At 30.4% G+C, this 17280-nt stretch overlaps 1 protein-coding gene across 1 annotated transcript; it reads right to left on the bottom strand.

Annotated features, from left to right (window-relative positions):
• Positions 1-10804: 10804 nt before the first annotated feature.
• Positions 10805-12074, bottom strand: LOC127803192 (uncharacterized). The gene has a single exon (XM_052339263.1). It carries the CDS (start codon positions 11994-11996, stop codon positions 11091-11093), a length of 906 nt encoding a protein of 301 aa, XP_052195223.1. The 5' UTR covers positions 11997-12074; the 3' UTR covers positions 10805-11090.
• Positions 12075-17280: the final 5206 nt, after the last annotated feature.

Below are 17280 nucleotides of genomic sequence, written 5' to 3'. Positions count from 1 at the left end.
ACGATTCAATGAAGATGAAGATTCATCATGACCTCTAAAGGCACAATCTTGAAATGCTAGCCATCGAACACTTCGAAATGAAGTCTTCACACACAACCGACGTCTCTCAACTTCTTCCCTCGTCATGGTATGCATCACCTTGTCAATATGTTGAGATGGTTTCATCAAATCTTTTGCTCTTCTCTCACACATATTATGATTTGATGAACCGACATAAGTAAGAAAAACACATTTTGATCCATCATTAACTCTCTTCCATTTGTTATATCCAGTAGTGACCAATGCTGAACTGTTGGACAAATTACCATAAATTTGAAAAAGAAAGCAATAGAAACAGTAGGCCTTATCCATCGTAGGCGAATACTCCAACTAAGGAAACTGATTGAACCATTGTTCTTAAAAACGACGAGCTTGTGATTTTCCTTCTGTCCTCGGATACTCTATAAGTTTTGGTTGATAAGGCCCAACTTTTAGATATGCCACTCTAATCTCATCACATAGATTAATAGGATGTTCATATAATTGCTTTCTTTTTCTTGAATCTCGTTCAATGGCTGTAGATGGTTGCAATTCAGGGGTTGAGGACAAAGGATGTTCAATTTCTAGAGATGGAATTGGAGGAATTTGCTCAGTAAGAATTGAAGGTTGTGCCTCGGTCAATCCATCAACAGTTGCAGTTTCACTAGATTGATCTATCTTTGAAAAGAACGAATACAAATTCTTACTTTTCTTGGGAGGGGGTTGACCTTTCATTTGTAAATTGTAAAAATCAAAAACAAAAAATAACAATCCATTAATAACACAACAAGTAAAAAACAATTCAAAAATCCAAAAGAGTAGCAAAGAGTTTTTTAGATTTAAATTAATTTTAATTTTTATTATTCCTGTATTCTTTATTTTTAATTAAATTTAATTTAACTTTATTAGGGTTTACTTAAGTTCATTAAAAATGAAAAGACTGCTTGAACAAAAATATATATATATATAGGGTTCTCTAAAAATATTTTTAAATTATAAGAGTTTTTATGCAATCCCCACAAAATAAGAAATATAAAATAATTTATCCTAAATAGAATTCATAGAACAAATAATTTAGTATATTATTAAAAAATTATTAAAATGTGTTGAAAACATGCCTTGCCACTGCCAAGATGCTCCATTAATTTATCCTAAACAGAATCCATTAATAACATGCTCCATTTAATTAGTTGTTTATTTGTCGGATGCATTAATTAATTTTTTTTGTATTTAAAGTCATTTACAGTTAATGAAAAAATTGACTCTTTGCACAGTAAATATTTTTGTTCTCTTAATTTCAATTTTTCATCTTTTACTCCAACAAAATATAATAACATAAAACAAATTTGTCAAAACAAGATAAAGAATAATCTTAAAAACATATACAAAAAATTGAACTAACATGAATTAATAAATGTTGAATTCAGGGATTACTCTTAGGTTCTCTGCCACTATTAAGAATATGATTAAATATCAAAATGTAATAATATGAATAAATATTTATATTTCTTACCTGGAGAAATAGAACTTTCCTTGTGCACCAGCAAGCTTGATGAGCTTCGATTCGATTGTGCGGAGACAGTCGGAAGGCAGAAACAGTAAGGATCTCACGGTCACTGTCGCAACGCCGCCAAGCCGACAATCTCCTTTGCTAGAGAAGGAAAGCACCTCTATTCAGAGAAGGCAAAATCAGCTCACAAGAGAGAGAAAGAGGGGGGGTCGAAGGGAAAGAGTGAAATATTCCAAATACAATACCAGATTTTCTCTTATTTATCATTAGTTCTTCTTCTTGGTTAAATCGTTGAAAAGACATTTCATGCGGTAGTGTGTGAAAGGAACGAACTAGCAGCAGTTCGGAGAGCTCTGGCGGTGGCGGCCACATCGAATCGAAAGGATAATTGAAGGAAATAGGCTGCGTGGACTATACATATATATATATATAATAATGTTTAGTTGGGAGGCTGGGTTGTCTATATATATATATATATAGTTGCAGAAAGATGAGGGGCTGGGCTACTGGGTTATTTTATATATATATATTTATATTTATATTTATATAGTAAATTTATTGTTTAGTTGGGGCTGGCACGGGCTGAAGCCCGTGCCAGCCCCCCTACATCCGCCCCTAGAGATAGTCTATGAATTATTTTGTTCTACTTTTACTTCAAGACTTGAAGTATTAATGAAATTATGAGTTTATTTTAATTAATAAATTTGTTTGTAATTTCATATTTTGCGAAAATGTTTAGAAGATAAATGTTAATTGGATGGAACCGAAATCGAACTGAAACCGATCCGGTGTGACGAATTGGTCATGATTTGGTTTTATATATGTAATTGTTCGGTTATGGTTCTTATTTTTTTGCAACCGTTAAAAATGATTCGATTACTGGATTCTATAGAACCGGACCAATCTGAACTATTGACACCCCTACTTTCATCCTCCATAATTAATCGAAGTAAAAACAATCATCACATATATCTACAAAATAAAAATAGCAATAAAATTTTCTTTTAACAAGGTTTCTTCTGTTAATTTTTTTTTAATTTTTTATACACATATACATATAACTTAAAAAAAAAATTGTGCCCCTCTCAATTGTGGGCCTTGGGCTGGAGCCTTGGTAGCCCTAGACCAGGGCCGACTCTGAAAATAAGGCAAGGAGATAGCGTGAAGAAGGCGACGACAAGTGCTAGAATTTGTTAAATGCGACAATCATGAGAAGGGGAGAGAGGAGTAAGGAGATGAAAGGTTGGCAATAAAGAAGGGATAAATTTCCATTTGGCAGGGTGGAGCCAGGATTTTGGTAAGTGGGGCGAAGTTAAATACAAAAAATAAAATAATAGTGATAATATTAAAATAATTTCTTTTTACAATTATTTCTTACCTTTTTTTATATTAGGAATTGCAATTGTTCAAAAAAACTATATTGATTATTTAAATTTTTAGACTCGTCATAACCACGAAAGGCTACTTTTTATCGTAGAAGAAGTCGAACACAATCAATTGATGCATTTAGATGAATTCGATAATCACACAGTGTTTATTCTAACTACCTGAAGAAAACTATCTCAATATTTTGCTCTTGATTCATTAAGCTTTCACAATTATTTCGAATTTAATTGTGTGCACTATTAGCATCTCCAACATAAACTTAAAGTTTATCTCTTTTTTTTTTTTAATGACTAAACTCTTCTTTCATAAAAGAATCACCATCTGATATTTCACTCTTAGTAATAAAATAGTTTTGATAATGACTATATGAAAATCAATTTCTACTATATGGATTATATGAATGAGAAAATGCATTTTTAGTATATAAATCTTAAAGCAAGATATGAAATATTGAGTATGCTTGTTAAGATTGATTTGTTTCAAATTATAACTTTTGATAATTTCAACTTGCTTGTTAAGATTGATTTATTTCAAATTATAACTCTTGATAATCTCAACTTGCTTTCAAGATGATCAAAATGAGTTTTTAAAAGAATCGAATAAGGATGTATTGAAAATTCAAGATTTTCAAAAGAATAGTCGACTATCAAGTTCATTCTGTTGACTATGCTTTGAAATAGTCGACTATTTTGATTGTTCTGTCGACTATTCAAGCATTTGTCGACTATTTTAATATCTGTCGACTATCGAGTAAAGATAGTCGACTATGCCTTCTGATCTGTCGACTATTTTTGTTTATAAAATTCAAAAATTTCTTCACATTTCAGCAACTGTCAACTATTCAAGTATGTCTGTCGACTATTGGATTTTTGTATTAGAAATAGTAGACTATCAGTTTATGTCTGTCGACTATTCTTAATTTTACTTGTAAAAATAGTCGACTAATCATTTTCTCTGTCGACTATTGTGTTTCACATAATTTTATAACGGCTAGTTTTTCAACTCCAACGGTCACAAAAACGGCTAGTTTCTTCTTCAATCTTTATGGATGCTTATATATACAACTCATGGAGAATCAAGAGAAGGCTAATGGACGGAAACGAGATGATCTAGCAATTGCAAACAATTTTATTCGAGCTTACAGTGTTTGGGCTTTCATTGTTTTATTTTTCTCTCCAAGGCTTTGCTGTTCTATCATTGTAAATTTATTGTTAAGCCTTATTTTTCATTGTGAGAGAACTTGTAACTAAGAGTGTTAACTCTTAGCTTATCTCTTTCATTTGTATCGTTTCTATTTTCCTAGCTTGTGTAGCTAGAGGGCCCATTAAATTGGGAGGTTGTATTTTTCCTAGCAGTAGCTAGAGGGCCCATTAAATTGGGATGTTGTATTTCCTAACTTGTGTAGCTAGAGGGTCTACTTGTGTAAGTAGGAGGTTTTAGTGAATTGGTTTAAAATCCTTAGTGGGAGCTAAGGTAGTGGATTAGGCTTGGTTTAAGCCGAACCACTATAAATCCTTGTGTTTTCTTATGCTTGTGTTCTTTGAAATATTTATCATTGCTAGCATTTCATTATCCTCACTTGCATTGAATTTATACTTTCAATCAAAAGGATTTCAAAGTTTTAAATCAAGTTTTTTTAAAATAACCAATTCACCCCCCTCTTGGTATGTGCCATAGAACCTACTGTCCTAACACTATCTCCTTATTTCATATTATTTGTTTTAAAAAAATAACACTATAAGCAAAACGCGATATCTTTTCTTGTATTATATTTCAACCAATTACCAAATTCATTGAACCAAGTTGGAATAAATCATCTTAATTTCGAGATTGACACAGACCTCTTTGCAAGTAGACTCTTCTAATTTGATTTTAAAAATTAACATTGTAATATGTTATTATAGTTCTTAGCCCGAGATCTCTATAAAGTTGTGCAATATCAATTTGCTCAATACTTGCTTTGTTAATTTGTTCATTTTCTTCAATATAAATTTCCTCCATGCTTGTTTTCTTTACTTCATAATTTTTTTCAATACTTAGTTTTATTTGTATCATCATTGTAAAAAAATAAAATTATGAACAAATTGTAAAAAATACTCTGATAGTTACTATTGGCCATTATATACTTGTTTTCTTCAATACTTTTTTTTTTTAATTTTTAGTAGTGAAATATAATATATATATATATATTATTTTTAATAATAAATCATTGTAAAAAATAATTCATTTTTTTTTAAAAAAAATCTAGCCCAGTGGGGGCGGTGGCTCCGCTCCTAGCATTTGGGTGAGAGGTATTTTTGTCTTTTTAGCATTTCTCTCGATAAGCCTCTCTACGAAACTCTCGAGCAAAATAACAAGACTTTGGATATATAAGACTACGTTACAGTTGATAAAAAAATCAATATTAAAATTATGATATCTAAGAAATTTATATTTTATGTTATTTTTCCCACTTCACCAACCATTTTATTGCTTTTTTTGACCAAAATCTTATGTAAAATGTTAAATCTCTTTATTTTTTCAAATTTTAATAATTTTCTTTCTTTTTATCTAAAATAACCTCAATTATAATGAAGTGATAACAAAAAAATAAAAAAAAACTATTTAAAAAGACATCACTACCATTTTCTCATATCATATTATTTAATAGAATTGTAATCAAATCAAATCAACTCAAGTTTTGTTAAGTTCAGTCTCAACTCGAGGTTAAGTTTGATTCATGTGAACTAAGCCCAAGTCTAAGTTGGAGCTCAAACTTATCTCAACTTGTTATTTTACTTAAACTTAATTTTTTATTTTATTTTATTATACATATATTATATCATGTTAAATGATTAAATTAATATATATAATAATTTAAAATATATTTAAATTAATTATATTATAATAATTTAAAATTTGATAACTTTATGTTAAATAATATATTTATAAAATTATAAATAAATATATTAATATTTTATAAATTAATTTATTCTTGAGTTATTCACGAATTTCCAATCGAGCATATTTATGAAATTCTAATCGAACCTATTAATATTTATTAGCTCCTTAATTGAATATGTTCGTAAGATTTAATGAGTCGAGTTTTATTGAACTCAATATTAATTTATTTACCTTAATAAATAAATTTAAACAAAATTTTATTAAGTCAAATACCAAGTCATTCACAAACAAGGCCGGTCCTGAAAAGTTAGGAGCCGTAAGCAAAATTTTACATGAGCCCTAACATCTCATTTCCTAATATTATTTAATATTATATATATATATATAAATGTTAGATGAGCCCATGCCAACAAGGCCAAGACTGACTTTGGTGGAGGGAGCCAAGGCAACTGCCTTGGTTGCCTACCCTTAAAGTCGGCCCTATTCACAAACAACTTACTCATTTGCCATCCTATTACTCAATATTTAATGCAATTTGTTAAGATGTTAAATTTTAAGCTTCATAGCATGCAAGACCTCACTTAAGACTTAGTAATTTTTTTTTGAATTTTTAAAATATCAATATTAATAGCAACTTTTAATATTTAACATTTTAAATTTATTTAAATCAATCAACATGGACCACATTGCCTGACTTTAAATATTAAAAATTATTTAAAACACTAAAAATTTATAAAATCTCTAATAAATTTGAGAAATCTATTGAGCCTTATACGTTGGCCAAATTTATATATATTTTTTTATATTTTCACATTTTCCTTGTATAGTCATTTTAATTCTTTATTATTTTAATTATAACTCTAAATTTATATTTTTAAATTAATTTAATCCATATACTTTGATATAAATAGGGTGTGACATATATTTTGTCATCTTATTTTATTTTTTTATATATAAAAAATAAATTAATTTAAAAATATAGATCTAAAAATATAATCGAAATAATAAAAAATTTAAATTATCACATAAAAAAATTAAAATATAAAAATTAAATTAAATTTAAAAATATAATTAAAATAACCAAAAAAAAATTCAAATCGTCACAAAAAAAAGAGAGGTGAAATTAAAGAGGAGTTGGCCAAACGGTTTTCCTTGAAGCGGATAGGCTCGGGCAGGTGCCTTGGCTCGGTGCTGCCTCAGACGGATAGAGTTAAGCCACGTGTTACCCTTCCAGAAGCTTTAAAGCTGGGGATGGGATCTCCTGTGTCTTTGTGTTGGGGGGGGGGAAGAAGTAGAAATCAATTTGGAGGAAGCAAGATCCTGAGGTTACGGAGGCTGCGTGAAGTGTGTGGATGTTGGCAACTTCAATTAATGCCATTTTGAATGTAATCGTTTCAAATTTCAATTACGATTTTGAAATTTAATTTAATTTGCAGCCACCTATACTTCTTCCCTAACCAACCTAACCTAACCTATCCTTCACCATCAACATTTTATGAATTTTGAATCTTTTTTATTAATTTTATATAAATATTTATAATTATTTTTTTATCGATGCATCTCGAGTTTATACTAATAAATTTGTTTTACTCGAGTTGAGTTAGATTTTCATGCTAGATCTAAATCGAAACTATTTATTGATTTTTCATAAAAAGACAAGGAATTAAGACTTAAAATTGCCTTTCCATATTTAAGTCAAATAAGAAAAATTTGAAATATTAAAAAACATAAAAAAAAAATTAAGTAAAAAAAATCATCTATTCTGCTTATTTCTTATAATATTTATAAATAATTCACTCATTTCCGACCACTAATTAGTTAAGACACGACCAATTATCATTTGAATGAGATGTATATCACAAATTCTATTTTTCTTTATTAAAGATTAGGAATTCGAAACTTCTTATTATGATATTGAAAGCAAAATTTGAGGTCACTCTTGTTGCATACTCCGATTCATTAATTGTCTTACAATCTTTTGGACCCCACAAACTTGACGATCTCATGTCATGTCATATTTCTAGCGACGTGACATTAACTTGAGTGTTTATATATTGAAAAATTAGAATTTCAACTAAATCATTATTTTAAAAATATCGTGCTCTTGATTGAAATCAAAAAAATCTTTTATACATAATAAAATTTATTTTTTTATTATGGATGAAAGATAGAAATTAAAATTAAAATTTGATATTAAAATAGAATATACCCTCAATGAAGTGACATTTTGTTAGAAATATGAGGGGGGGAGTGGAAAATTCAGATTTTGTAGGTGACACCTTCCAGAGACATTGTATTTAATTATGGCCATCCAATTCGAGAGATCACAATCACCAGGGAAAATTGGGCACCCAGAGCACTTAATTGCTTCCCAAAGTTGGATTTCATAGTGCTTTCAATTATCAAATGGAACATTATTTTCTTTATCAGCATTATAAACTATGGTTGTTGAAACGATGACCAAGGTTTATGAATAATTGTAAAAAAAGTAATATTAAGAGTTATGATTAATCAGTCATGTGTCACATATTCATTAAAATAGATGTTAAGTAAAGAAAATAATATCACATGATCTTCTTAATATTTTCAATGAACATGTGTCACATAACTAATGACATTGTCATCAATCATGATTCATAACATTATTCTTATAAGAAATTGTGGTTTTGATTCTTTTAGTATCATCTCAGGTATTTAAGTTAGTAGAAGAAATAAGTAATAAATATGTAATAAGTATTGCAAGTTTATTGATTTATTTGTAAAAATGCTAATTGAGGTGAGTTAGGATATTTAGAATTATTTTTTGAGATTTCGACTTAGATATCTTGAGTTGGTGAGGAATCTGTTGAGCCAAAGTTAAATGCTTTCAAGGTTCGGTTATCTAATTTGGTGACTAATTTGTTAGACTGAAATTATCTCTAAGATTTTAAAATCTGATTATCTCGAGCTAGTGGCAAATTCGACAGCCTAACATTATCTTCAAGACTTTTGAATTCAATTATATCAAGTTACACCAATAAGGGTCGGGTTCTCCAATTTTTGGATCTAGAAATTAAATTTTATGAGTTTATCTTTTTAATCTTGACTAAATAAGAAATATGTATTATCTTTTTATTACTTGTCAATAAAAACACATGACAATATGAGATTCGTCACATTCTAAAGATAAATTAATAATTTTACCTTTTTAGTTACTCACGTCATAATTATTATTTTGAAATTTGAAAAATCATCTTGTTAAATGTTTTTTATTATATCATCATTAATGAATCATATCAAATTATATATACATGTATAAGTTTATATATATATATATATTGGTATTGTCACAAAAAAAAAAAAGGAATTCTATATATTAAAATGACTTGACTTGATCACTTAATTGTAGTTCGTACATTATCATATGTCAAATTTACTATTTGTCTTTAACAATGTGGATCCCTCACCCACCCACCCACCCACCCTAATAGAGTGTTCAAAGTAATTTCATCAAATTTATATTTATATTTTATATTTTTTATAATTATTTAAATTAATTTATATTTTTGACTTAATTTAAATTCTATACTTTGATTTTAAAAATATTACAATTTAAACATTTCATTATTTCGATTATACTTTTATATTTGTATTTTCGAATCAATTTAACTCTTATACTTTAATGTGTAAAAAAAATTGATTAAATTGACTTCACTTTACCTTTTTTTTATACATCAAAATATAAAAATAAATTAAATAAAAAATATAAGTATAATGATATAATCGAAACAATGAAAAGTTTGATTTGTTATACGAAAAAAAGGTGAAAATATATGAGTTAAATTAATTAAAAAATACAGACATAAAGGTATAATCAAAATAATAAAATATTTAAATAACCATAAAAAAAAAAGTAAAAATACAGATAGCAAAATTATAAATTTGGCCTAAAAGAACTAGCACTGAGTTTACCTGATGCAGAAGTGTTCAAATACTACAAGATCCCAGATTTACGTCTATTGAGCACATCTGTAATGATTTGGTAGGAGCATGGATGTGGTTCAATTATTTGATGAAGAAACAGTAAAAATGCCACACATTTACATCATGATAAAGGTATTTTTTTTAATGAACAAATTTGCTAGAAATTTCAAAGCTTGCTTGCAAATGGGGATTCAATATTTGACATCTAACTGCATACGTGCCACATATTTAATGCACCCTTAATTTGGTGGCACATGCCCCCGCAGAGCTAGCTTATCATATGGGAGAGAGAAGAGAGAGAGAGGGTGTTGAATGTTGATGATAAATGGGTAATTCATTGCTCAATGCACCTGCAACTAAAGTAAGCTGTCTTGGTCGCTTTGATGCCATGTTCCCACCAAACCTTACCACATTAATTAATTAAATTAAAACCCTATGTTTAGGATTATGTTTCTTTCTTTGTCTTAATTAAAATAAAATAATTATTTTTGAGTGGTTGATTGCTGGCAATCCTCCTTGCTTACAAATGGAAACATCTCTGCCCATTTTCAGGCTAGCAGCTAGCTGGAATTCGTGTCGGCCCAAGCCCAACCATGAAGCTGTTCTCCGAATTCCACAACGGAACAGAGAAAAAGGGGGGATTTTGACACCAAAATTGTTGAAAACAAACAAGAAATTATACGGTATGTGTAAATATAATATGTGTGTCACGTACAATATGAATAGAGTGAAGTTGAGAGCGATGGGAAAGCAGTGACCGAAGGATGATTCAATTCACACTCCAATTTTCCTGCCGTTTTCTCATTGATACTTTCCAGCAAAATTTGACACGGCTTGTTGTCCTATTAAGCTTTAGTTTACACATTTGTCAAAAGAAGAATAAAGCCTTCTAAACAACAGTTTTCCTCTTACCTTTTTCCACTACTATTTTCACATTCATTCATTCCCTTTGCAGAAAACTAGGTAGATTGAGATTGACCTAAATCCTACTGTACAAGGTTTCGGGTTTCCTGCCAACCCAGTGGACAACGCTGTGGCAGATAATTGGAAAATAAATACACTCTGACAAGGCTTTCAATTCCTTCTCATCTCATCTTGTCCGCCTTACAACCGACTTAAAACGAGAGCTGGAAAATAGAATGATGATCGATGGACTACTATCATCGACTGTCTTAAGATACACTCTTAATTAATCTAAGAAATAATTGAACAGCAGATTATTTACAGAGAAAAAGAGAAGTAGCGATTGGATATGGATTTGTAAATATGGCATATATATGTTATATGTATGTGTATGTATAGACTCTAACAGAGCAAAAATGGAGTCTCTTCAGAACGGAGGGAAGTTTCTTCCCAATCCATTGACGTTCGCAAAGAAGCCGACGAGGTCTTGCCTGTACGGGAGATACGATTTTCTCTTGTCTCCTTCTTTCGAAGCTCGATTCCGCACGTAGAACGCTTCGTGAGCGGATGAAGACGCCTTTTCCCCACCGGTGGCGAGTCCCTTCGCCTTCGTCTTCCCGGAAGCCTTGAAGCCGTCGGCGGAGTTTCGCCTTTGCTTGGGAACCTCAGTTCCCTCGGGTCTGTCAGCCTTCTGGTCTCTATTCTTCGGAGTCAAGAACACGAAGGCGTCCTTCCCTTCGCTATTGCTTCGCCGGAGCAAATCCCGGAACTTCCATCTCTTTGATGACGATCCAGTCGAATGACTCTTCTTGCATCTACCAGGCGAGGCCTCAACGACTTTCGGCCTCCACACGCAGTACGTTCCCTCCGGCACGCCTTCCAATTCGTCCGCGTCGGAGGACGACGACGACGGAGGATCGCGATCGTCACGGTCCTCGCTGAACAACTGCTTCAACGGAAGTCGTAGAGTCGAAACATCAAGCTTATCAGCGCCAGCGCCAGCGCCAGCACCACGACTGCGCTCGTCATCGCGAACCACAAGATCGCGATTGAAGATTGGGAAAACATGACGAACCTGACCTCCAGGAAAAATCTCTTCCGCGGTAACATCAGGATCGTCGCCGCGCGCAAAAGCGAATTCGAAGTCGTCCTCTTCATCAGCGGCGCCGGCCGCAGCAGCTCTCTCCTGGAGTACTGTTACTTCGGCTTCGGCGGCTCCGCCAGAGCCTCCGGCGGCGACTTCGTCGGCGATTCCGGCGAACCTGACGGATGAGTAGCTGTTGAAGCTAGGGCAAAACGACAGCGGCTGCTGCTGCTCTGCGTCGTCTTCCATCTGCTTGAGATTTTTCAGAGAGAGGGTGAGATGGAACGATGGGGGCAACCACTGCCTTGTTGTGGGGATTATATATTTGTTTTGAAGTGGAAAACGGAAAATAATTGGTGAAAGAAAATAAATAAAAAGTGTTTTCGTCTCTTCGACTCTCTTCCAAGTAATTTCACGCGCCTCGATTCACACGCCGCCACCTCATTTATCGAACGCTAAAAGAAACCCCCCAAAAAGAAATTCTCCAATCCTATCAATCCCGCGTTTCTGCCACTCTTCGTCATTTACCATATTATATATTTTATTTCTTTATTTCTAAATTTAGCTAATTTATTATTACTTTTTAAAATATTTTTCATTTCATATTCCGTTTATCTAAGCAAGGAGTATAAAAGATGACCCGAATTTATGTCCACGCCTATATCTTGTTCACTCAATTCACTCAGAAAATTAAATCTAATCAACCACCGGATATTATTTTAACCTTTCAAGTTATTTATGTAAAAACATAGTCTTTTAAGAATTAAATATTATATTTATTACATTACTATTCTGTCGATCGTGAACATAATAACTGACTTAAGAATTATATAATCTATTGAGAGCAAGGTTGGCTTAAGGCATTGGCCTATGTCTAGGGCCCCCAAAATGAAAATACTTGTAAGAGAGGAGATGCCAAAAAAGATGTCGAAAGAGGTGTCAGAGAGGGAAAAAATAGATGCCGAAGAAAGAAAGACGTCGCGGGTAGGAAAAGAGACCGACCACCACTGCGAAACGCCGACAACAAAGAAATGAGACGTTGATGGGAATCGAGAGGAGATTGGGAGAAGTTGACCATTGAAGACCATGAGATGCAGTCGCCGACCATGACAGACGGACGGTCACACGATTCGGTCAACGTCGTTAAAGACGATAGAAAGAGTGATAGCACCATCGGAGACCAAGAGCGATGGCATCTTTAAAGATGGCCACTGATTACGATAGACGACATACGCAGTCCCGTCACTGGTTAGGCAATCACGTGAGACGATGAAAGAGAGAAAGAGAAGAGATGAGAGTTATCTTGTTGCCTAAGCCCCGACCAACTTTTAAACTAACCATAATCAAGGGATTAGACCTTATTTTTCTTTTATAAGAAAGAAAAATCAATATAAACAAACTTGGACTCCAAAATTATTAGAATTATCTCGAATATGAGAAGAATTATAAATGGTTATGGTCTCAAGACTATCGTAAAATGTGTTAATAATGTAATTGTTTCATTTTAGATGTGAAAGTGGTTATTTATTTAAATAATAATAATAAAATAGATGAAGTAAGGAGGAGAAGAACAATCGAAGCGTACACACGTAGGTTAGAGGTCCAAAATGGAACAACTTTGCCTCCACATCCAAACAACGCGGGATTTATCAAATCGAATGAATTTGCTTAGGATTTCGTAGAAATTAGAAAATGGAGGAGAGGAGGGGTGGTGGAGTGGACTTTCTAGAAGGAAAATCGGAGATAACGAATGATACCCAACGCCACGTGCGCACTGCGCACACCCCGTGGCGTCCGTTCTTTGACAAAAATCTTTCTTAGCTGCCCACGTATGATTTTATTTGGATTGGCCAATTAATTTATTCATGTTTGGATTTTTTCACTTTAAAGGTAAAATATATTTGATTTTTTTATTTTATATTTTATAATAAATTAGTTATTGTATTTTTTATTTTTTTATCACCAAAACTATTAGACTTTAATTTTTGTCGAAATTCAGTTTTTCTTTTAATTTTTTTTATTAAATTATGTTAGTAAAAATTGAAATAGTATATATTATCATAAATTATAAAATTACTTAAAATCCTAAAAAACCTTGGAATATAGACTTTGATCGTTTGTACCGACAAATCTTTTGAGTGCTAAGATCCAAAATCAGAGGGAAACAACACAAAACAAGTGATTTTAGAGGTTATATAAATATATATCATGTCAATTTTTGTTAATAAATATTCTTAAAAAATTAAATTTAAAGAAAAATCAAATTTTAATTGCTATAGTGACCAAAAGTTAAAATATGATGATCAATTTATAGCGAAACATAAATTCCAATAACTAAAAATATATTTTATCATAAATATATCACGTGACCTACTTATAAATCATTACCACACTAAGTCAATTTTCACCACTTGAATTTGAGCATATTTACCCTATAAAGTTTGCCTAACTCTCTTAGTGAAAGATTGGTTAGAAAAAATTAAATCCAACATAATTCCTTTCATGAATGATTCATGACTCACATAGTAGAAAATCATTTTAGAAATTATCTCAAACATTTTAACTATAAGATTTTTGTAAGACTACGTTAAGAGACAACCCTAAAAAAGGTGACCTCGACACCAAACTAACTAATGCAGTAACTAAACTTAACGAGTTTGAAAGAAATAATCTCGAGATCAAATTTAACAAGTAATTAACTAAAATTCTTTTCTTTTAACCCACACTAATTGTCATACCAAACTTATTTGACAATGTAAGTTAGAAAGTAGAAAAACAAAGAGAATGACGCCCAAATAAAGTCAAATCATAGACTTTGCATTGCATGGATCTTAATTAAGAGATTTTAATATTATATTATTGAATTAAATATTTGCATATTTATAACATCTTCTACGTAACTGCCCCTAAGGAACTGGTGACATAACATTTCAACAGGCAGTCAACATCTCAAAATGCCATAACTTTTTGGCTAAGTAATGTCACTTCCTTTGCAACTAATATGAAATTTTTTAATTCATAGTCTGTTGATCTCTTTGTCACAAGTTCAAGGAGATTAGTTGGATTAAAAAATAGGGTTAGGTCAGTCCTATTTCAATACCATTTTAATTTTAATAGTTGAGGGTTATAGCTAGGTCTAGTTCTTGGCCTTGACTATGTCACTTACTTCCCATAACTATTGAGGATTTTTCTTTAATTTCTATTTTTTTTTTTTTTTTTTGTTTTCTACTTCACTTTCACCAATTAACTAGATTGGTTGTTAAAAGCTCAAATCCTATGCTTGAGGCTATTGATCTTGATGTTGTTAGTCTCCTCCATAGATTAGATATGTTAAAAGATAATATTTGTTAATCAAAATAAATATTAAAAAATATAAGATATAAAAAATATTTTAGATTTTTTTCATTTTCAATGTATTTATTAAACCTATTTGACGACTCTCGAAAAAAAAATAACTTATTATCTGAGTTTTTTTAAATATGTTTATCTTTCCCTCATCTCAAAATAAGCATATCTTGATTCTTACAAATAAAAAAAAAAAAGTAAGACGGGTAGTGTTTAATAAAATGAGTAAAATAAAATTGTATCAAAATAAAGTTTAAATATTTTTGGAATCAAAATATATAATGGTCAAGATAAGACTGAAGTATTTCAAAATTTTTATCAAACTGTTTGTTAATTTTTTTCTTATCTGTAAAGACCAATATATGCTTATCTTGAGGAGAAGGGTCAAGGGTAACTAAATAAGTTTAATAAATACATTAAAAAAGATAAAAGTGTAAAATACTTTTTATATTTTATATTTTTTAATTTATATATTAATTAATAAATACTATCTTAAAAGTGACATTTGATGTAATATTCTTATATTTGTACATCATGATGTGCTTTTAATCAATATAAATATATAACATATGGATATAGAAATGTCACATTAAGTGTCGAGTATTTACCTAAATGATTATGTGTATTTTATTGTAAATTCACCTAACATATATATATATGAAATTATTTTTATGAGCAGAAGAGAGTGGTTGGCTGTTGGTATGGCATCATAATTCAACCTTGCAAGCTTTCTCGAAGGGAAGACAAATCATTGTAAATGATTTTGGAGTGTTGTCCAAATTACAAGGGTTCTTTATTTCATGTCACCACTTAAATACATACATCATTGTAAATGATTTTGGAAACATATGTTTATGTATATATACATATATATAAACATATACTTAAATACATACATGTACATGCCCACACCATCACATATACGTACACATAAATATATACATACCCATGCACTCATGCACACATATATATGATACACATATATATATATATATAAATATACACATATAAGGTCAAATACATATTTTAATTCATGTACTTACAATTTCTTTCATTTAAACATTCAAATTTTTTGTTATTTTAAAGACACCACTAAACTATATAATTTTAAGTGAATTGCATTCTTAAATTTTTTAATATTTTAATTACACCTTTAAATTCATTATTCTCAACAAATTTAATGAGGTGTGTAATTTACTTGAAATTACATAGTTTAGTAGTATAATTAAAATAACAAAAAATTTTAAATGTGTAATTTACTCGAAATTACAAGTTCAAGTTCAGTGGTATCTTTGAAACAATAAAAAAATTTAATTCTCTAAACTAAAAAAATTACAACTATAAGTATACATATATTTTGCCACACATATAAGTATACATGCACACATACATACACATACATGCATGTACATTTATACATGATACATATATTTTTCATGTAAGCTCAAACTCTCTAGAAATCAGTTTGTAAAGCCATCGCCTAACCCTTAATCATATACTTAGTAATTGAATGTTAGAAATATTTAATTTTAGACGTTTGGATTCTTCTTTTTACTTTGTTAGATTTATATTTTTTTTTCATCTATAAAAAAAGTGTGATACAAAAATAATAAACTCTTTGAATAACTCAATTGATTTATTGTACACATTTAAGAATTTGGGATATCGCGAGATCATAGATTTGATTTTGTCTCCATACAAAATTATACATCAACTGTATCAATCCGAAGGGTTAGACCCAGACTACTTTATTTTTCACCTAAGTTAAAGATCAAGTAGGTTATGAATTTATAAAAAAAGTGAGACATTTTGGACCTAAGACTAATCATGTATCAAAAATCTCTCAATTTCTTATCTTAAAACAATAATAATAATATCCTAAAATTACTCAAGTCTCTTATTAAACTTTAAAGTGTTACTATTAATATATAATATATATATATGGGTGATGTTATTTGTATATTAATTTACACAATTTTGATACTCATAAAATTATAAATATTTCTTTAAGAAATTACTAAAAAATGTCTAAAAAAATGAAAAATAGGGTAGAAGTCTTCTTCTTCTATACAATAAAACTAGCCATTGCTTTATGAGAATGATACATCATCAACATTTACACACGAGAAAACTACTAACTAGTAACTACACTTTTGAGTAGAAAGTGTTCTCTCTCTCTCTCTCTCTC

Source organism: Diospyros lotus, chromosome 6, assembly GCF_014633365.1.
Source record: "Diospyros lotus cultivar Yz01 chromosome 6, ASM1463336v1, whole genome shotgun sequence".
Classification (NCBI taxonomy): domain Eukaryota; kingdom Viridiplantae; phylum Streptophyta; class Magnoliopsida; order Ericales; family Ebenaceae; genus Diospyros; species Diospyros lotus.
This window is presented reverse-complemented; position numbering and strand designations above follow the sequence as displayed.